At 35.7% G+C, this 23719-nt stretch overlaps 3 protein-coding genes across 23 annotated transcripts in view; 1 reads left to right on the top strand and 2 right to left on the bottom strand.

Annotated features, from left to right (window-relative positions):
- The first annotated feature begins 2 nt into the window (after positions 1–2).
- Positions 3–5195, top strand: LOC126911970 (uncharacterized). Its single transcript, XM_050701666.1, has 7 exons — positions 3–285; positions 429–526; positions 896–1036; positions 1643–1820; positions 2073–2208; positions 2382–2611; positions 2774–5195. The coding sequence occupies exons 1-7, from the start codon at positions 201–203 to the stop codon at positions 2902–2904; spliced, it is 999 nt and encodes a 332-aa protein (XP_050557623.1). The 5' UTR covers positions 3–200; the 3' UTR covers positions 2905–5195.
- A 231-nt stretch (positions 5196–5426) lies between these two features.
- LOC126911968 (methionine aminopeptidase 2) lies at positions 5427–9116 on the bottom strand. Its single transcript, XM_050701664.1, has 8 exons — positions 8816–9116; positions 8273–8476; positions 7685–7845; positions 7116–7290; positions 6603–6811; positions 6428–6518; positions 6185–6359; positions 5427–6099 (listed from the first exon to the last, which is right to left on the bottom strand). The coding sequence occupies exons 1-8, from the start codon at positions 8958–8960 to the stop codon at positions 5847–5849; spliced, it is 1413 nt and encodes a 470-aa protein (XP_050557621.1). The 5' UTR covers positions 8961–9116; the 3' UTR covers positions 5427–5846.
- Positions 9117–11733: 2617 nt separating this feature from the next.
- LOC118280701 (cAMP-specific 3',5'-cyclic phosphodiesterase) overlaps positions 11734–23719 on the bottom strand; it is a 548393-nt gene continuing 536407 nt past the window's right edge. For all 21 annotated transcript variants that reach the window (XM_035601037.2, XM_050701297.1, XM_050701301.1 and 18 more), the window contains 4 exons: positions 18837–18930; positions 16086–16198; positions 14847–15974; positions 11734–14677 (listed from right to left, as the gene is read on the bottom strand). In XM_035601037.2, the coding sequence (XP_035456930.2) occupies positions 14615–14677; positions 14847–15974; positions 16086–16198; positions 18837–18930 (1398 nt within the window). In that variant the 3' untranslated portion in view covers positions 11734–14614. The remainder of the gene's footprint in view (positions 14678–14846; positions 15975–16085; positions 16199–18836; positions 18931–23719) is intronic.

Below are 23719 nucleotides of genomic sequence, written 5' to 3'. Positions count from 1 at the left end.
GTTTTTGTCGCCAGCCCCTACTCGTCAGTGATTTGATTGACGGACGGACATTGTGATTTTGCTGAACAAGGACAGGACAATACTTCAGCGTTTTTCGTTTTAACGACTTTCGGCTCTTAGTGCTTTCGTTGCTGTTATTTCAAATTTGTATAGGCTTAAATAGACATATTTAGTGCTTACAAATTGTGTGGAATAGTACTATGAAAAATATGTATTCGTCTGCACAGAACAACATTTCGGATCTACTCAAATTAGCCAAAAAATTCAACTGTTTTTATCTATCAGGTACGTGATTGAGTTGTGTTTAATTTCTGAGTTATTTGTAGAGGAACTTATGTGACTGTTTAGGCAGTGTACCTGTGTTTGTAATAACAAGCTGCTGAAGAAGCTACTTGTACTGTTTGCTTACATATTTTGCATTGTTCAAGGCTTGCATCAGGGAGTATGCAAACCGTTTATTGTTGCCGGATATCAAGTGGGCCTGATTCGTCCTGATGTTATGAAGTATCTAATTCGATTTCCAGAGGTTTGTATTGACGACATATTATTAAACCTAGTTCTATAGTATTCCAATACGAATCTAATAGAATTAGAATTGTAATTAATTTGATTAGTCAAATACACGCTCTTATCAAACATTTTTGGTTAACTGACAAGTATTTGCAATATATTGATTTGATTCCATAAATTAATTTCACCCTGAGTACCCATTCATAATGAAAATCTTTACATAATATTAGTGCAATATAACCTATTATCTAATTCAAATTCCCTTTGCATAACATCATACTTTACACTATAATATAATAATGCACTTCATATCAAGTATCTTATTGTTAATTTTATTCAGAACCCAGTAACAAATTCTTTGATTAAAAACTATTTCAAATTATAGGTGTTCAGGATCACTGGCAAGTATGTAGAGCTGAACCCAGCATTCAGAGATTATAAAGAGAGGTCAACAAAGATAGCTGATGTGTTGCAGAACTTGAGGAAAGAAAATGATATCTGTGCTCTGAAAGGCTGGAGAGATGAGGTTTGTAATCCTAATATTTATTTCAACTTTTATAAAAAAAGGAATCATCTGAAACTCTTCAACTCATTTTATTAGGCAATAGGATATGAGAAGAAGTTTAAAAGTAACATCATAATTTTGACACAATGCCAACCAGGTCATAGATTTGATGTATAACACTTATTTTATTTAAAAAATTTGGTATAGGTATGTCATTTCCAAATCAAATTCAGTATAACAAATATGTAATATTGGGCATGTTAAAAATAAAAAATATGTAAATGTATTAACTGTCGTAAACCACAAGGGGTGGTGGGAAGGAAAATGGAACAGTGACCTCACATTAGGTACTAGTGACATGAGGTTACTGTCTGATACAGAAAATAATTATACAATGATAGTGTTCTGTGAGATAAGCAGCAAAGATAGAGAAGTCTATAATGAATTGTTATCAAACTTACAGGAAACATGAATATTATAATGTAGGCAGGTTTTTGCTCGATCATTATACATTATTCATAAATTTTTTTCTTATTTACAGTCTAATAAGATTCTAGTAAGATCTAAATATCACATTTTAAATTTTTTAACCAGTATAATTTAAATATATTATTAATATTCTTACAGTGTTTTGGAGTAACTACGCCGTTACATCCAGAGAGTTTGTTGGAAATGGACAGAAGTGCCATGTGTCTGTTTGGCATCAGGAGCTATGGAGTGAGTGTGACTGGCTATGTCAACCACCCAACAAAAGGCCTCTGCATTTGGTTACAGCAGAGAAGCTTTACTAAACAAACTTGGCCAGGTTAGTAAGATGTAGACAACAAAGAAATAAACATATAGGTCAAATCAATTTAAACCTGTAGTATTACAGATAAATAATTTCGAAATCAGACCAAACTAGTAATAAGAAATTAAACACTTTGGTGGGAGTATACAGTCAAGGAAACAGTTAAAGTAGTTATTCAGCGAAATGATTCTGGATAATCGGGAGTCTACTGTACATGTTAATATCAATAGTATGATTGTGTGAAGTAAATTTTATGGGTATTTTTAGGCAAATGGGATTGTTTTGTGAGTGGTGGCCTGGCAGTTGGCTATGGTATTCTGGAGACTACAATAAAGGAAGCTGCTGAGGAAGCCTCTGTTGAAGGAGACCTAGTGAAGAAGTTGGTTCCAGCTGGCTGTGTAAGGTACAATATCACTTTATTAATTCTTTATCACTACATCATCATCATCAGCCGAGAGACTGCTGAACAAAGCCTTAGTTCTCCATGTAGAACGACAAGCTGTTACACTATCACTACATGAAACTGTTCTTTTTGTGTCTTAGTAAATATTTCATTACTGTTTCCTATTTTTACAGTTTCTACTTCGAAAGCGAAAGGGGTTTGTTTCCAAACACAGAGTATGTGTATGACCTTGAGTTGCCCCTTGACTTCATGCCCCAGAATGCTGATGGTGAAGTGGAGAATTTTGAGCTGTTGACTGCTGATGAATGTATTCAGAGGGCTTTAACACCTCAATTTAAGACTACCAGTGCCCCAGTCCTTCTGGACTTCTTGATACGTAAAGGACACATTAATCCGGAGAATGGTAAGATATGTCGTGTTTTTAACATTTCTATTATTGACTCAATATTTGATACTGAAGTTACTGCTCACTGACCTTTATTACTTTGAAATTTAAATATTATATATCACTGTATCTATGTGTAATTTGTTTTTATACAATTTACTTATTTTGTTGTTTTTTCAGAGCCTCACTACCGAAATCTGGTGGAGTTACTCCATGTTCCCCTGCAGTCAATTTACAACTGGCCGTGTACTTCAGCATATGCCGCAATGGCCACTAACGGCGATGGCACTGAAATACATCAAGCTAACTAAATAGGCCATCTTAATTATTGCTTTTTAAATCTCACTTTTTCTAATGCTCTTCATAAAACTTGACTACTCAAACAGGTTTTGTGTATGAAGTTTCTAGTCTTCCTATATTTCAATGTCGAAGAGAAATTATGATAAATGCTTATATCATATTTGGGTTGATTAAGATATTACTGTTTTGTTATTTGCATCAAGCATCATAAAATGTTATTTTCATCATCATCAATCAGATTTCATACCGAGGGTTAGTAGATTAAATAAATAAGTTGTGGTACAGTAAGACAAACTGTTGAGTATAGGTGCAAATATCATGGTTTTTCTTAGATAGAGTTGTAAGTAGGTATAGACGTTTTCCAGTGATGGCTGCACCATTACCAGTGTTTATTGTTTGATAAAATTGTAAATATTTGTTCTAGCTTATTATTAAAATTAAATACTTCAAGGCCTAATCATACTTCAGGTTAATTGGCCTCGTATTCATATACTTTGGTAAGCTTTGAGTGGTACCTAAGTCTATGTATTATTAAAACTATAATTTTGTTTTATCTTGGCACTTGTGACTAGTGCATGCATTATCGTAATATTTTAGTATACATTGACCAAATCTTGATGTGTTTCGTAATGTGTGTTATTGAAGACATCATAGTTTAGCTAGGTATGGTTAATTTCTGTGATACTTTACCGATTCGGTATAAGGCAATATTATATTATCAGTTTAGTTTTTCGGCTGTCATAATGAGACCAACGTAGGCACGTGTAGATGGAACATTAGCAAGTTCAGTGTTCTCAAGGCTGGCTCATTAAATGTCAGATAGTTACGTATTATTTGTGACATTTTTACGTAGATTAAATATTTAAATGTAAACATGAATAATATAATGTCGAAAGTAACAAACTACCTATTAATGTAATATTTATTAATCATATAAATTATAGCATGTTTGTTGTCTAGGTGCTACTCGCAGATGTAGTACGATAAATTTATATTCGTTTATCTAGTCATTCTACGTCAGATATGGCGAATATTTAAAATTTATAATAATACGTACATTAGTGCCTGTTTGAAAATGTTTTCTTTTTTATTATCGATTAAACTACACTTATCGTTTGTGTTAATTCGCCGTGTAAAATAGCTATCGAGATATTTTTGATTGTAGGAGGTATTTTTAGTGTTAATATGTTTGTTTTAATTAATATTTGAAGTGATAGTACTTATTTTGTTTTTCACATAATATTATATCATGAGATTTGTGTTAGTTCAAAGATTACATTTTATAATAATGCTATAATTTACATGACAGATAAAACTGATCACACATGTGACAGGCAAATGCCCTAATTAGTGTCCACAAGTTCAACAGGACAACATGATGGTATGAACAGTAACGCAGTCATGCATAGTCACCCATGATATCTATCTAGAGATATGATATACATGTATCTTGGTAGAGACTTCAAAATAAACAGCTGTTACAATACTTATGACGCAACATCCCATCTCTGGTCTCACAATGGGTTGCAAAGTGGGATGCCATATAAATAATTTGATACAAACTGTTTACTAGCAGTTGAGTTGGTCTCCAGTAACCAATTGATTGGGCAACTAACTTGATTTGATACAATATGAGAATTGAGATTCAGGTCATCCCAATTCTCACGTTGTATTCATTTTGTGGGTTGCGCAACCTGGTCATATGATCATGGTGTCGTAATGAAAAAGGAATATTTCTGAAACGATTAGGGATCACAAAACATTCGTCTTTATTATTTATTCATTATCATTATGTATTAGTGTGGCGAAAGTACTCCCAATTTTTAAATGATAGTAGTTAAATTTATAATTTTAATCCTTCCCAATTACTTGTAATAATGAATTGAAGAATTGCACTAATGAGATTATGTATTACTGGCACGTACCTAATTAGTAAACGATTAAGAGGCCTTTCAAGTGTTTGCATGACATTTGAAAATAATGTAGACAGATTAGAAGAGACTGAACATTGATTTCTTATTTGTCATTTTTACTGAAGTACTTTACAGCAGGACTCGTTTAGAGGTATTAAGTATTCGCAAATGTTAGAAAGGAGTAGATGTTTGTAGAGTTAGACAAGTAAATTGGGTAAATGCTAGTGATTGATGTTCAGTTTTCATTACATTTTATACATTTTTATAAATCCGCTATTGGCGAAAGATTTTGTATTGATATTATGTAATACATACTTAAATTATGAATGTAATCGTTTATATTTGCGATAGTAATTAGCGTTTTCCTAAAAATAAAGTTTTAAAACATATATAGTCGTTCATTTAATTTTAAACATTATTATATCCCATAAAATTCAGTTTTCGATATTCTGACTCGAAGTAATTAGGACCTTCAAAGTAGGTATGTGTTGTTGTAAAGTAGGTAGGTAAGTATGGATTGAAGTGTTTTCCTCATTTATCCTGTTGACCCAATTTGGAAATGATGACAGAAAGGTTAAATCATAGTCTGAGTATATTTTTGGATAAATGTACAAAATGAATTAATATTTCCAGTATAAGAACTTTATTTTCAAATATTGATATCGACACAATTGCTATGAATATGGGTGTATTAAAATACGATTTTAAAGTAAGATTAGTAAAAGAAATAACAATGTTACAACAAAGAGTTGATCGTCTTTGAGGACGAACAATACGCTCCGAAAACGACAACTTATACTAAAAAGCAACAAAAAATATGTCATTAACAAACACGACTTATGTTGACATTTACGCGATGCTTGTTCTTAAAAATATGATTCTAAATGTAGTTTATTATGTTGGTCAGTAACTATTTTAAGTAAACCATTCAAATCAACGGCACTCGTATTGTTAACTGATCAATCTTAGTTGACCAAGTTATAATTATCTGAGAAGGAATAAGCTGGCTGCGACATCAACCTAAGCAACTTCAGCTATCGCTAGTAATCGTCTCCACGTGATATAATTTCTTTGCAAGTGGGTCTTAACAGAATAGTGTGCTCGAACTGGGCCGTGTAGCACCCTTTGATGTCGCAAAGCGGAGGGTATGCATCCACTACGCCTTTGTCACACAAGTCCTTGAGGGCCATAGCATAACGAGACGCGCCCGCGCGTTCTAGCCATCGCTTACAGAACGCCAGGGTTCCGAAATTTTTGTTGATCAAGTTCAGAAGCTGTTTTGATGATTGAAGCCTGAAATAAAAACATTTATTTTGACGTTATTCATATAAGCTAAGAATGAAGAAACAATGTCTAATCATTAAACAGTATACATTACCTCAATGGCACAAATTGTTGATCAAAGTTCTTCATGTAATGAGAGCAGTCCATATCATCATGAACTTGGCCACGTCCAGTAGACCCGAAAGTTTCAATAGCATAAAACTCGTTCTCTTCCATGCGTGTAGTTTCACCACCCTTCACAATTGGTACTGTCTTTCCAGCATGGATCCCTAAAAGAATTCTGATTAGATTTTGTTCATTTAAAACGCAAGTATGGGTTAACAGTTTTATAACTTACTGTATGGTCCAATGGAGTGTCCATTCAAATTACGTATGGGTTTCACTTGGTACACCTGGCCATCAATTTCTACTTCATGTGATTCCATAACCTGGCATTAGAAAAAAGTAGATTAGTATTTAGAAAATTTGTAATTATGAAAAAGGTTGGCATGTTACTTTTCATTTGCTGTTACCTCTTGTACAGCAGCTCCTACATCACACAGCCTGACATCAACACCAGACGCCTTGATGCCTGCTTCAGTAGCTTCCTGTACTCCCTTGACCAATGGATCGTAACGCGGGTTGAAGCTCAGAGTGAAAGCACAATCAATAATGCGCCCATTGATGTGAGTACCAAAGTCGATTTTTACGACATCATCATATTCTAGGACAGTTGTGTCACCTGTGGAGAAGCATCAAAAGTTTTGGGATTGTAACTCTTATTGGCTATTAGAAATGATTCAAAATAAGTTCCATTTAATAAAAAAAAGAAACTTTTGTAGTTTTTCTCTATGTGCATACGGCATACCTGATGGTATATGGTTACTATGGCCTAAGAATGCTTGCAACACTTGGGGCATTACATGGGCTTTCCCAAACCTTAAGAAACCTATTTACTCCCTTCTTGAAGTATCCCATATTGTAGCCTACTGGGAATACCTAGGGAGGGGGGCTCATTCCACAATTTAAAGAAAGCAGTTGCTTACCAGTGTTAGGGGTGTAATGGGCAGCACAGTGATTACGGCTGCAACCAGTGGGGAAAGCCAGTCCGGCTTTCAGCCCATCTTCACCAATCAGACGTCTCGCTGTTGATTCTAGTTCTTCGCAGATTTGAATCATAGTCATGCCTGGCTTGATCCAATCGCGCATATATTTACGTGTCTGTAAATAAAAGGCAATTTTTGGGAATTTGGGATAAATGGTATTATTTGTGCAGCAAGATTTTATTACAGACCAATCATTATGTGATAATAATACTAAAGATGTAGCATTGTCACATTGTATTGTGTTGTGAAATGGCATTGACACATTATAATAACAATTACTGTAATGTTATGTATAAAAATTTATTAGCAGATACCAGCAATAAATCAATAAAACATAAGCACTTAATAATACAATAGTCTTCAGAGAAAATCTTCAATACATCTGGTATATTATGGTCTTGTAACTGACATGTTTCTATGAATGAATATGATGGAAACTAAGGATTGTTACTGGTACCATGTAGTTTGGGCTGTTAAGTGTGTGTTATAATATTGAATGGTTTACTAACTTGTCTGTGTGCCTCTGCAGCATGCCTGATTTCCTGGTAGATGTCTTGGTGCAATCTATCAAGAGCTCGCTTCTCCTCACTGGAGAATCGTTCCTTGGCAGTTCTTTCATCAATGCCTTCAGCTGGGCCATGCTCTGTTATCTCACCCTCGGGGAAGTTGCCTGAAATGTATATTAATATCATTAGAGGCAATTAATACATAGGAGATGGAACACAATTTTAATTGCTGAGCTAATCTATTGTAATAGAGTCATTCCTGCTCGTCCACACTGCGGACGACTGGGAGTGTTTTTTGGCCACAATGTAGACAAACAGAACGCAACATTACACCCAGACCCACAACAACAATTTGTGGATCACACAGAGTTGTTCCGTCCGGGAATTGAACCCGCGTTGTGTGGCAGCCCTGCCACCACACCAACCGAGCAGTCAAAAAAATTGCTTATTAGAATGTCATATAGGATTTCAATTAGATTTTGTAATAAGAATTAAACGGAAAATCAACAAACAGTTCAATTCTATAATTAGACTAATTAGGACTTATTTCCTTTGTTATAGTAGGAATAGTAAACAACTAGAGATACACACCATCAGGATATAACTCGGCAATGGGGATGGTTGGTGGATTGGTCTGCTCCTTAGTTGGACCCTTGCCAGATTTATTTTTGTTCTTTTTTTTCTTTTTCTTTTTCTCATCACCTTCAGCAGGTGCATCATCAACAGTCAAAGCTTCTACCTTTTCTGAAGCATTTGTTACCTCAGCAGACTCATTTTCAGCGGTAGCTTCAGTCTCTGCAAGGAAAACAATACACTAACAAGTTAGTATGCACACTAATAAGTGTCAAGTACCTCTATGTATGTTTATATCACTGATTTGTCAAGTGCTTCTGTGGCTTGTGAAGTTAGTCATATTACAACTTACCTACATTGCAACAAAGTTTAATGTGAATACCTAATACAACATACATATACGCGTATACATAATTAATTGGTGTAAAACGGCGTAATATTATCAGGTTAAGCGTAGGCGCCTCGCAACTATCAGCTTTACAGATAAAAATAGACGTGTTGAGGCTAATGCACGATGGAGGTGACCAGGTTTGTATGATTATAAATATTGTCGCTCCTAACCTGTCTTCTTCTTCTTCTTTTTCTTTTTCTTCTTCTTAGCGGGATCTTTAGTTTCCCCTTCCTCTACCGCATCTAATTCCTCTTCATCACCATTTTCAAGCCCTTCAACTTTATTTAGTTCTTCCTCTTTTTTAACGGCAGCCATTGTACCAATAAAGCAAAAACCAAATAAGATTCTAAAATGGAAACTATATTTCCATGCGACCGTAAGCGGTTTTTAACCTCTCTTCGTTTCACAAAATCACAAAGTTCAACGACTAAAGACGCACATAGACACCCGGTATGATAGGCAGTCATTAAAATGACAGCTGACAGTAACTGACAGCAGGAGAGGAAATAGTTAAATGCCTTTGTTAGAAAGAGACAACCCTCAAATTATCAACACCGTATTAAATAGCTGAATGTGACCAACTTGATTAAATAAGAATTTGCAGAATGGTATAAAATATAGTAAAAATAATTTTACTGCGTTTAAATTCTCTTCAAACTAGTACACCTAAGTTACGTAATGAAATGGTTTTTTTTCTAAAGACTTAGCGCATGGAATGTCCTTGACAATCGCAATATTTATAATACTCTCTATTTCAGAAAAAAATTTATAAAGAATATTCTATATATTTCCGCTATTTGTCGATAGATGGTGCTAGGCGTTATTTATATTGAGCTTCGTAACTTCGGAATCTTTCATGGACAATTCGACTACAGGGAATACGCCAGACTCCGTGTAACTAAACTAACAATTTTTTTAAACCAAAACAATAATAATGTATTTCTAACCCAGGAATTGAACCCGAGACCGAGTAAATACCAGTAGTGTAGTTTGATCTGATTTCAATAACGTTTTATTTATGTATTTCTTTTATCACTGTCGGTACCTATAAAAATAAGCTGCGAAAGAATTTCGATTTTCGAAATAATAAGGAATCAGAAAACAACTTCAGTTGGTGCAACAGGCTCGCTTCGTATCATGGCCAATCTTGGGCGTCGACTATTGTCAACTAGAGAAACTAAATAAATTACTTTTCCATGTTATACTTACACACAGAGATACCACGTGAATCTACTTAAATTTTGAGGTACATCTAGATGGTTTTTTTTTGTTACAAAAGACCTTGCCTGTCTAAATAATAACAAAATTTGCGTAACCGGGTAACTCCCTTGTGTAACAACTCTCAGTAATGATATAATTTGCTGATTAAAGAATAGGATGGGAAAGTGGGTTGGGATGGGCCCATTTATAAAATATAAAATGTTAAACATATTTAGACGAATACCATTTTCAATGACATTATAGCTTTGACGTGCCCTAGGCTGCAATATTTCAAAATTGGAAATATCCAATAATTTTCAAGATTTTTAATTTTCATGGCCAAGACCTTCCAAGAGGTCTTAGCTAAAATTAATCCCTCTATTCTTTTTTTATGGGACATGGCGGTAATCGAGAAGACGTATTACCTGATAGTAAGCAATCGCCGCCGCCCATGGACACTTGAAACACCAGAGGCTTTACAAGTGCGTTACCGGCTTTTTGGGAGTTAGGAATTTAAGGGTTGTTGTTCGGGAATGGGGATGGGGAAGATTGGTGATATTCGTGATTTGTGTGATATCTCCAGGAATCACATAGGTAATTCTGATAATTCTGGTTAAGGAATAAGTAAGATCCCATTTGAAAACAATTCTCGATATTTTGTATAACACAAAACTTATCAAGGGATAAAAGACTACTGATTGATTTATAGTTGGGCTGATACTCGTATAATGTATGGAACATGGGACTCATAATGAAACTGCTGAAGAGTGTGTTCCTTTTCATAATGTAATTGTAAAAATTGTGGTTCTTAAAGACGAGACCCAACTAGATTGCATTTGCAACGGTATATCTGGTTTCAAGGCCACCATGGTTCAATATGCAATCTTCATATTATTTAGGGTTTCGTTTTAGTAATACTTATTTATTTACTTATTTTTTATGATGTTTGAGAAACTCAAAATTCCAAGTTCATTATAAAGTTGTTCTTGCCTTTTTTTCTTTTACCGTTGGTTCGATAAAATCCTAGTGTCGTTCCTCACACTAGGATTTTATCCTGTGTCATGGGTGCGTTTACAAACATACAAGTTCACATACACATGACACCCAGACCCGAAACAATACTTTTTGTGAATCACACTAAGAGTTGCTCCGTGCGAGAATCGAACCCGCTACACGTTACACGGGAGCCAGTTGCCAAGTCCAGTCAAGTTAAAAAACGGAGATTCTCAGTTTAATGTATGTATGTTTGCGCGCGATTATCTCACGTTTGGCTGAATCGATTTTGATGCCATTTTCAGCATAGTATTTTTCAGACTTAGGAAGAAGGTAGGTTGAATAGGCATAAACTTAACCGACTAAAAAAATGACGGTTCACATTTTAGCACTTGAAGGCTGTTCCCTTTTTTTAAAAAAGGTTTTACTCATCATCATCATCGTCGTATCAGCTCCAAGAAGACCACTGTTGAAAATAGTCTTTCCTAAATCTAATTTAATACTGCTCAAATAGTTAACACATTCATATTCATGACTGCCTCGTTGGTCGAGTGGTCGCAAGTGCGACTGCCGGACAAGGGGTCTCGGGTTCGATTCCAGGGTCGGGCAAAGTATTAGGGCTTTTTTCGGATTTTCGAAAATTTCTCAGTAGTAGCACCGAGTCTGGAAATGTGCCCGGTATATGGCAATAGGCTCACAATCATGGGACTTATAACATAATTTGTGAAAAGTGGGTGTACATTGTACAGTAGCATTACATGCCCTAATGTGCACCACTGCCTACCCCTTTGGTTATTATAGGCGTGACGATATGTATGTATGTATTCATATTCATAGCTAGAACATGATAGGTAGGTTCCTACTAAAGTGTGTATAACAAAATAAAACGATTAAAGAGTTTTCTCCCATATCTTTTTATTCTAAATACATTAATATTCTTTAATTCAACTCAAATATTCATTTAAACTATTACAAGCTATTTTTTTTTTTATTTTAAACATAAATAATAAGTAATGCAAATGACCAGCATTGCACACTTTAACTCGGTATTAATATTTAACTAGGTATTATCCAATCTTAGCGATAGTTCTCCATAGTGATAAAACATATACACAACACTGAAAACCTTTGGTGAAAACAAGTATCCTACAATTACTATTGATTATATAGACATGGCCGATGTGCTGGGGTAACCGTACGCAGAGCATTTCCATTTCAATCGAATGTTCTTTGGTAGTAGCATCATGAGATACACAAACAGCTCAGCACAAATCACCAGCTCCTCAACACATCCGACATGCCACTATGGTTATACAATATACCATTTTATTGCATTAGGTAGGCAATTAGATAATTCCATTGAAATAAGACATAAGACAACGAGTACATTATCTAGATACCTATACCATCTGCTCATTTAACCTGTTTATTGTACACAGTTATTATAAAAGTAATGATTATGACAATTCGGTAAAGGTACAAGGCAGATACATGCAGATGCTCACATTATGTGAATTACCAAAGATTGGGTACGTACGTTATACACAGATCTACTGCAGTACGAATATCATATTCAACACAATTAGTTACAAATACGTATGTTTTAATTAGAAAATTAATGATTCTAAGCGTAATGTTTCTATTTTATAACACACAAGTAGTTAAGCGTATCCAATTTTTAATGTAGTAGGTATGTATGTTTATATACGTTGACGTAGGTACCAAATATCTAAACTATGCAGTTTTAAAATCAGACACTTCGAAGATAGGCGATGCACACATGCTCGTAGTATTTGATCGCCGATAAAATCTTAATTTATCTACGAAAATAATGTACATTGGACCTTCCTTCTTGATGCTGATGAATGACAGAAACGATGACTTAGAAAATACTTTTCATAATAATACTAGGGGACATTATTTAATAATGATATAAATACAAAACAAGTGAAGTGTGAGGAACTACAATCATTTAATCAGTTTAAAACAAAATATCTTTTGAGTACATGAAGGAATAGAGACCAGCTCTTAACTTGTCCATTAAACATAAAAGATGAATGATGAAATGCAAAAATAATACAGGTTTATTAAGTATTACACCCTCCTTATTATAGTATTGTAAATGTACCTACACGAAGTTATACACGAGTATGTAGCTGAATGCTCAAGTGGCTATGTGCATGCTAATTGATATAACATTGTTACAAACATGAAAACTTTGCAACCGACGACAACATGAAACTGGATAAAATCTAGATTTTCCATCCAATGTACAATTTTCAGACATCTACTTATTTATATTACATCTTTTACACAGTGGTTGTTAAATATTTAAAAAGTTATCAGTTACGCTCTTTCCTTACAAGACAAATCTATGTAGGTACACAAATATTGTTATATATAGTCGAAATCAGATCTGCACAGCGATTCTGATAATGTTTGATATGATTACACAGTTGATGAAAGGAGCATACCTGGCATGAAATGGGTGAAGTAGAAAACAGTTGTGCGAAGTGTTTCGGAACTACCTACTACTATTGCAATACCCGGCCCGCGCACCGATTACTTTCGACTTATCCAGCAAATACTTAGATATTTGAATTCACTCAAAATAAAACTTAGTCGCAAACCACTCATTTGTTAGTACTTAACAATTTAATCAAACACTTCAAGCCGTTAGTTGCGTACACGAAAACTTTAAAGATTCATGACTAATTTTTTTGTTTTGTATTTGGGTAAAAGACAACTAGAATAAAATACGTAACATTACAAAAATAATAATACATTACTCTAAAGAGAAAAATAAACGGATCGCCAGCGATCCTCCATAAGTAATGAGGTGCATTTAGGTTCACAAAAATCAAGTAAAGCTTTCTAATAGGATGAATTTGGTAAAGTGTCTTTTTGACCCCCGACCAAATACGAAGAGAGATCTAAGAATGAATTGTGTCTTCCACCAAAACCGTATACTGAGCCTGGGCAGCGCCAGACAGGTATTATCATGGGACTGTGATGGCCACGTGGGTAATGCCATGTATTGCCGAAGGGGGGAGGGGGGACTCTACGTGGTTCGGCCGGGAGCTGTCGGAGCTTCGGTTACTACCGCAGTGAGAAACTGGCCGAATATTATATATTCAGAAAAGACACAACAACAACTCCGAAAGGCAATTTTTAAAATTTACCTTAAAATAGATTTTATATTTAGGATATCTATCATGGTAATATATTTTGGTGAATAACATCATTATCGCAAACCCGTATTAAATATGAGAAACGTGGATGATATGACAATATAAATTACCCTTTCATACCAATTAATAAGCGTTTTCAATGTCCTTACTTAGTCGAGCCGATATATATTATGCGGCACCGACGACTATAACTACTTACACGACTCATTAAGAACCGAATACTAACTACTTACAGGGATTATCGAACGTCTCCGTGAACGAAAGAACATTTCATATATCTTTGGTTAGACAAAACGAAACAATAGTAAAAATACTAGACAATCGAACGTTACAGTCATTGGAGGGACATAATTATTTAGTCGTTAGGTATTTTTCTAAACAACATTGCGTAATAATCACATAAAAATAATCATGATCGAAATGTGACGATGCATCGGGATCGTTCCATTTCGAGGGTAAGCGTCAACAAGTATTACTATTATCAACAAGACCCGCCCCGGCCCGGCCGGCGCCGTGCTACTGCCAGAGCTTCCACCAGACTTGCATCTTCTCTGAGAGTTTCTTGCAGATTCCCAGTAGTTTCCGTCACATCCCGCCATCACCCTCCCCTTCGCACTCCTCTGAACCCTCACCCTCCTCTAACGTCACCTGTTAACAAAGAAATTGCTTATTAATATCTTGTGTCTTTTTATTCTTATAAGTGGTTCTGTTAATTATTTGTGGCAAGAATCAACAACAATCTGAGATTGGAATTATTAAAAAAAATATATGAATTTAGGTAGGTACTACTGATTGAAGATAAAAATGTTCAACTTACTTGAAAGCGTATTTGTTCGGGGCGGTCATCGTCGGGCAGGGAGTGCGTCTGAATGGGCGCTGGCGGCGGTGATGGCGGTATCATACTTTGATAATAGTCGCGGTTCTCCTCTAGAGTGTCTAATATGTCTTGGGCGTCAGGATGTACTAGGTCAGCCCATGTCTCCCACAGTGGGTGGACAATGTAGTCGATAAAACCAACTTGAGATTTTTCTATCGTCGCGTTGTGCCTGTCACACATTGGACTGATATCCATTCCTTGCTCCCTCTCGCGGTCTCCTTGTTGGAAGAATTCTTCCATAAGTAGTGCTACCCATCGCTTGTAGAGTGGTAACGGCTTAGTGGGATTACTCAGATCGGCACAATGTACGAGATTCTCCAACACTTGTATTCTGTCGGTATAATTGTCTAGCAGTAGCACACCACTTCCAGCTACCTTCTTTGTTTCCACCATGGTTTTGAGGTCTGCTAACAGACTCATGTGTTTCGACATGTCCGTGGATAGAACCATGTCGATCACCATCTTACGCAGCGTCTGTCTTTGTTTCTTGTGAAGGTTGACGAATATGTCACATCCTTCGTTCTGCAGAAGCTTGAACGCCACGGCAAGATGGTGATTCTCTAACACAGACTCGTCGTTGTACATCAGGGCGAGTTCTGAGCTTGAATTGACGAGGAACTGGTTGGTGAGGCCAGGGTGGTCGACGTCATGCACACACGCAGCGAACAGAGCAGCGCACGTCTCAATGGGCGTGAAGACAGCATCGAGTGCGGGCGTATTGAGCAGCACGTGAGTGGACTGCGCGACGTCGGCGGCGTGCAGCGAGTTGTGGAACGGGTTGTCGCGCACGTAATGTTCCTCGAGAGTGATGGCGAAGGCGAGGAAAGTGCGCGCTGGGATTTGCAGCGTGCCCAGCAGCTCCCTGGACGTGAACGCGGCGTAGGCGACAGCAGTGAGGGGTCGTCCACAAGACAAGTCGCCAATGCGGAAGATGTCTACGCCCCACCGATCGATTTCTCCGAGCTGACGTCCCAGTTCTTCTTCATGAGGAGTGTCTACTCCGTATCTTGGCACACGTTCACCGGTGAAGCTGTTGGTGTGCGTCAGTGTTCGCTTGACGCCAGAAATCTGTACAACAAAATTTAGAAATTAGTTTATGACATAAATATTTCAAATAAAATATTTTTTTTATAAGCTCATATTATGATTTTTAATCTAGTTATATCTGACACTACTTACTTGTGACATAGTGGTTGCTGGTCCGGCATGACGCGGCTTGTCCTTCTTCTTGGCCCGCGCTTCAGCACCCTCATCCACTTGTAGAGATGGTAGGTCGATGTCTTGTTGTTTGTCTGGAATTAAAATAATTACAATTAGATTAATATGTTGATACAATTGTATGACCTGAATATAATATACATATTGACTGTTTAAGCATCCTGCAGGTGGTAAAACTTGCATAAATACGTTAATGACTAAAAACTATCGTTCTGTTATGAGGTTTATTGCGTTTCGTAACCGTGTTACTGGGTAACGATGCCAAAAAGTGGGTGAAAATGTGAAGTATCCATTAATACATCATATTATTATGATTGATACGTTTTCAGGTCAGTAAGCGCGTTTTGTTTATTACCGCGATAAGTAATCAATCACACGTAGAGCTTCGTTTGTAATGTATTTCACATTACTGTGAATTTTTGCGACTTTTCATGTTTCATAAAATGGCTAACGTGAAAGTCAAGCAAAATGTTCTTACATTTTCAGTGTATCTTTCGTATAAATTGTACCAAGACGCGATATTTTATGGGCCGTAATATTATATTCCGTCTTAAATCAAGATCATATTAAACAGGTAGCTTAATTACATGAGGTAGCTTAATTACAATTTATTACACAATTGTGAGGTGGTACGATTAAGAGGCCAACGGTCCACCATGATGAAAGCGTAATCCGAGCACATTAAACGGATTACCTTGTTATCAGTCGATGTGATATAGTACTACGCATCCACTGGCTATCTAATCAACAAATAAATACACTCGCAACTATTTTCTATATATAGATTTATAGATGAAAGAAAATCTGATCGATCCATAGGAAATAGGATGTATGTTAAATGTAAATGTGTTTACTATTCCCGAAGGTTGAATTGAATTGATTTCAGCTGCGAACGCAATGACGTTGAAATATTATGACTACTAATTCCGAAGTTGAATAATATTATTGTAAGTTTGACTTGGTACAATTAATTTTATTACGTTAAAAATGTTCAATGCTATTTTCGTTAAAATCTCGGCTGTTTTATTTGAGATATTATCGAAGACGTTTATTCTTTGGCTCTTCTAATTGTTAGTCATGGTCGTTCGGTAGCGCAAACAAATTAATTTGTACTACGAAGTTCCTTCGTCCCCATTTGGCAATTGGTTCAATAACATCTCGTTGAGACTGTCAAACATGATGTCCCAAATGGTTTATGTCCTCAATAACTTCGGTATGAATATTTAAGTGGCTGGTGCAAAATTTGGTGTTGGAAACTGATGTAGTAATTTAAAATGCGCATCGGTACAGCAACCATTGGTATCCGTTATAACAGTACCTGTTTTATGTATTAAGGTTTAGTTTACGTAAAATGTTTAGTTTCAGAAAGCAACAACAGTTTGGAATATAATAATATGACGAGACTTGTTAGTACTTGTTTTTAAGTTTCAGCTAAGCTAGTCTTTAATCGATAATGTTGTTTTTGCAGAGCGGGAAGTGCGCGCGTGGTGCAGGGTTATCAAAATTTTATCGTCACTGATAACATATTTATTTACATTTATTACCCTATTACGTTTATTTACCTGTTGAGTCCTAATATTAAGCCTGTTGTGTATCTACAATTAGGTACAATTACTTGGTGACGTACTTTATAATGACATCTAATCAATAAACTTATCTTTGTGTTAAGTAGTGTGACTTATTAAATGGCTTTTCTTTAATGTACACGTATTTATTGCTTTAAGCCGCGTGGTTTTCCCGGGGTGCATACATTGTGAAAGTAAGGAGGTAAACACAAAGAAAGTTGTCACGTGATATACAGAGTTATATCCCAACATGATGACTAATGACTGTCACCTCATTTGTATGTAGCTACCTATTTAAAAGAATACATTAACATATGTTACATTGTTTGTAAAAATCTTTAAAAAAAGTGAAGAGTAACTTTGAATTTCATTAAAATTTATTTGCTGCCTCCAGTTAGGTATACCTTGACATTCGAACCTACTTAATAGAGATTTTCGGACAGTTTTTAAGTAACGGTCTAAATAATCTTCAAATAGTCTTGCAATTAAGTACTAGAGGACATTGACATTATATCAATCTAAGTAGGTCATGTAGGAACTTAATACAGTTCGTATGAACTTCTATTTAATATTTACAGCCAACGGTACATAACAATTAAGTTACGTAGCAAATAATTATTATAATTGAATGCAGTGAACAATGATATAAATACAAATTAGAATTGAATTATTACAATAAACTTCTTCGGCTAAATGCAATATCATCGTGGGTAATTGAGGTCTATAACTTGGAGAAATCGTGTACGTACGTTATATTCCTAGTTTTTGTCGGTTCTAACGAGAATGTTTTGTAAAAAGTGACATTGCGTAACCTCGGTGCTCGAACACTGTCTATGATGGATGACGCACAGTGAGATTTTGACAGATTGAAGTGCGGTTAATCGTGTCGACAAGATACAACGAACGCGTGATTCATTTTTACAGCGGATAACAGTTGTAATCTATGTTTGTACTGACTTAAAAGTACATGTGTGTATGAGTGCAATTATTCACAGTACGATAACTAAGTATTAAGCTTATTTGAAAGTTAAAAAAATGTTGGAAAGTTCATTTATCGAAATCTATCTAGATATATGTGTTTTAAAATTTCTATAAAATATTGTTATTGGTTTTGTAACTATATAATAAAAAGTTTAGAAAAACTTACCCAAAAATGTAGAGCAGATGTACTCTGAGATCTGGTTGCCGGACTTGCTGGACTCGGAGAAGTGGCTGAGCTCCTTGTTCAGCATGCGCTTGAACTGCAAGTGCAACAAATCCATTGAGCGGGCCATTGTCACGGCTCGATTTCGCAGCCACCGGGCCGGGGCGAAACGAACGCTTTGTCTCTCCGCACACACACGCATTTCACAACACAATACTGTTATACTTCAACACAAAAAAAAATAAAGCTAGTATAAGCTCGCGTTCCGAACTTGTATTAATTCACGATATTACTTTAGACGTGTGTAATCTATGAGCGCTATCGTCGGACTGAAGCGGTCGCGCCGCGCGGCCGCGTATATATTAAACGCAGCGCGACTATCGTCACAGCTCTATACGCTACAGAAATACCGCCTTCCCAGTAATGTGCTTTACATGTAATCTAGGTTCAGTCGCGCGCGCTTCCTCTGACACAGTCGCGAGACACTTGCCTTCCCACTAAACAATTAGTAAGCCACCTGGATGAACACTGTTCCTTATTTATATGAGAATTGTTCGGATGAATCTGACTCAATGAGTTTCAGGACTGGTTGCTTTGTTTCAGTCGCTTTTATCCGGGTGCGTTCCGACTGTATTAGCTGTTTTCGACAGCTGAAATGTCCTTAATTAACTAATTAGTGTGATTGTATCTGTCATAAGGGTTTAACAAGACAAGAATAACGCAAAACAAAATTACATAGATTGTGATTAGATTTTGATAAACACGAGAGATTAGTAAATCACATAGTAACACGATAGCGGCTCGGCTAGGGTCTGGCAGAAGGTTGGGCAGATTCCGTTGCTAACTGCTCAATTAAAATGTTTTTCAGCCATGAAATGACATTTAGTTCTGGAGACAATTGATCTTGACACAGTTTCTTATCGGCTTACAAGTCTAATCTTGTATCTAGTAGTCGACATCATTCTGAACCAGTGTTAGTACATCCGAAATGAGGAAAGAAATTATTTTCGTACCGACTTTTGAGAGTTGTTACAGATATCATTTCGAGATTAACTCCAAAAGTTAAGATAACACGTTATCAGACAGAGAGCATTATGGCAGTTTAATTCGCTTTTGACGTTATTAACGCAGTTGTAATGGTTACTCATAGTTTGTATGTGAAAGTAAATCTGACCAGTTCCGGAACAAAACCACTTTTTTGTTTAATCAGTCATCGACATTGCAGTTTCATACTTATAAAAGAACCTGCAAATAAAACGACGGCATTCAATATTTAAATTACAAAATAAATTACCCACTTCAATTAATTTTGGGAAATAAATTGCAATCCACACCGCAATAGATACTGGTATATCCAAAATATTCAGCAAATTCTTACCAGTATGAACTAACTGTAACTAGTATTCATCCACATAAACAGCATCCAGCCATTGATATCCAGTGCTATTAATTCGATGAATTGTTTAAATTGTCTGTACTGAATGGAACAATCCAGAAACATATACCAGTTATTTAAGAGAGATTCAGACGTACATACATACGTAATGTATTCAATCTTCCTTTTTTAGGAACAGATACAGCAATAAATCGTGGAATTCCATTAGTTTTGATATAAAATATTGGGGAGAACTAGCACGACACGAGTACTTATAGACAAGGCGTGTAAATATGAATGTGATTCAAACAATCATAAATCATGTCCTGAAAGCGTGAGGGAACTGGAATAGAGCAGCGGGTCACCAAGTGGAGGAGCGTGGCGTGGTAATGATAGCAGCCCCACCACGAACTAGTTCACGTGTCCAATGACTCATGTATTACTTAACTGAAAAGTTCCACGCTGTCACCACAAGGGAAAGCCAAAAGAACAGTTAGTTACAAGCCCTAAATATTAAATGAACACCGCTTACGCACTCTACCTGTGTAAGCAAGCCTTTTTCAGTTTGGAATTATTAATAAAAGGCATTAAAGAAGTTAATGTGTTTGTGGACCAGTTAGCTGTATTTCACCTGCGAAGCTAATCGATGCTCAGTCATTGTTTCGCTTGCTTCATTCATGAAAAATGGAAAAACATTTCGAGTGTTCAAAACAATTTACGTTTTTGTTTGTTCTTCTTGACGATATTAATATATTTTGGAATTCAGGAACTCAAACGCTATGTTTACTTGTTACAATTTAATGCATGAGCTAAATCAAAACATTATAATTTATGTTTTTCATGATTTATAACGAAAAATTGGTACGGTAATTTTCTATCTTCGACAAGACTTAGAAGTCTGAATAATTTAGGGTTCCTGTTACCTTGAAACTATAAATATATTATAAAACGATTTCACTTCCTTGTCAGGATTTTCAGGCGCTTGGGGAACTCTATTTTATACAAAAATACGTTCCAGAAATATGTGGGTAGGTTTTATCCTATATATCTAAAACATGTTGTCTGTTTCTAGAATTTTCTTAATATAACTTCCTTTCCTTAGCACGTTATCATATTGTTAAGGGTTTTCATAGAGAAATTTACTTCACAATTTTCCTGTGACGTCTGCCAAGTGGGCGTGGGTGTTTAACAAACAATGGGGTAAAAATACCTAAATTGATTCATGGCTAAAACCGTGACGTACTCACTACTATAGAAAACTCAACACTGAAAACGGTGAACGGGAAAAATTGGAACCCATTCTTTTACGTCAGGACACTATAGGATTAATTGTCATGTGTATAGGTAGACACATACACCTGCGTACGCACCATACATGCGTATCGATATTTTTTTAACTGAAGATAATACGTAATTCATTGTGTAACCGTTTTTTTACTTAGTGACGATTGCTTGACGAAATATAGTACCGCAATGCGAGTTATTTCGTAACGATCTTATACTGTTGCGTCGGGATCTGTTTATCAATGACATGTAAGATGTCTTGCCAATTTCATTTTCATATCTCTTTAGCAATTATGTAGGCATTTTGCTAGTGGTCGAGAGGACACGTGTTTACTTGTATTTTACAGTTGGTCTTTATATCACAGATGTAGTAGCAGGTGTGAATTGTAGAACGAGGTTGATTGATAGTACTGAAGAACGTATGAATGAATTTTACAGAATTAAAGTGAAAACATTAAATTCGTACGTAATCTACCAAGGAACATGTGGTTCTCTTGAAAGAGGAAGAGGAAAAATTATACATGAACGTTTTCTTAAAACTTCTTTGATCAATACATCAATCAAATCTACCGTAAACAGGTGAGGCTGGAGTTTGAAGAACGCAAATTATTAATTCAAACTTTATATGACGTCACTCACATCACAGAGTGGTGCTAAAAAAGCTACCTGAAAATCGTTATAGTGACGCAAGTCTGTGTTCAGATACCGATGTGTGTTCAAGTGACTGATAAATGATTGTCATTTATGAACATAGTAATTAATAATTATTTTATGGGTCATTCAGAGACGTGATTAGGGCGTGGACACGGTAATCTGACTCGATGATCGGGCGATACTCGTACTCTATGAATCGATATTAATGTCAAATTGGTCATTGGGGGAATGGGACTAATCGCTCCCGTTGCAATTAGATCACCTCTCAATCATATCGGCTAAGTTGGCATCTCGTAATTTGATTGAGTCGTGTCGATTGTGACTTCCATTCCATATCACCATCGGATGGGTGTGGGGTGATACAGTCACGTGAGGCGTATGATGAGTGTCGTGTATGTTACGTGCAACATCATTCATTACTAGGGAGTATTTATAATTATGACTCACTTTTATAGTAATCACTATTGATAAGAAATGTATTTTCGGTATTGAAATTGACCTTAGATACTTTTAGAAGATTAGTATAACATGCTGCGAAAGAATTTCCTGCATTTAAAAATTTTGTTATGACTACCTTGTAGATGTAGTAGTAAAATTGGAAAGTAAACAGGTTAGTATATAATAATGCTTGGAGCTGCCGGAGGTGTTCGCAGCATATTTCACAATATCCAAACTAAATAGTAATTTGGATGTGTTCCCGTGAGTTTCGCGAACTCATTCAATGTAACGATGGAGCAATATAAATGATTTTTCCGAGTAACACAAAGCAGGCGCCTCTGAACTGAATAACTTTGGTAGATTCCATTATTTTTCTTTTCTACATTCGAAGATTTTCATTCTTTGTAATGAGATCAGAAAGATTGCTATGTATTCTATAAGTAACTTTATTTGCATTTAGGTCTCGTGATTTTAAGAACTAATACTAAATAAGAATAAAATAAAACAATCCATAATCTTCCTTCAGTGTTTGAACTAACTTATTATGGCAACAATTAAATAAATATTTGTGGTTAGATTAAATACTTAGAAAATCCTATAGACGTATTTGTGGTCACCATGGGAAAATTTAAGGACAAAGTTCCACCTGATACTTTATTACAGATAGCGGAAATATTAATTAATTTACAAATGATTATTAATTAAATTCAAGAGGAATTATTAGGAAAATAATACTATATATTATGTACACATGGTTCTCTGTAAATTATATGAATGCAACAACGCTGACAAGGCATGACTTGACATTATTTTATTGAATTTCAGGGATTTGGTTTGATTTACTTATTTGTGTTTGACGAAACTTACATCACCCTATGTCTATGTATGTTTATGAGCTATTTAAGTATACACTATGTAATTTTAAATATCTGGATAGGAAATATTTTTAAAACTTGCGTAATTTTTTGCTCGTTTAGTAGCTAAATATGCACTCTTACTTCATTGAATAAATCCAGTGCAAGTTGTTTGGATTTACTGCTTTATACCAGATTTTGAGATAAATTATGTTTAGAGAACTATCTCGATGTTTAGAAGCTGGACTTTATATTTAAGCTTTGGTAAAGAAACACGTAAA

The sequence above is a fragment of the Spodoptera frugiperda genome, chromosome 20 (assembly GCF_023101765.2).
Source record: "Spodoptera frugiperda isolate SF20-4 chromosome 20, AGI-APGP_CSIRO_Sfru_2.0, whole genome shotgun sequence".
Taxonomy (NCBI): Eukaryota; Metazoa; Arthropoda; class Insecta; order Lepidoptera; family Noctuidae; genus Spodoptera; species Spodoptera frugiperda.
Note: the sequence above shows the minus strand (reverse complement) of the source record. Positions and strands in the feature narration are given on the sequence as shown.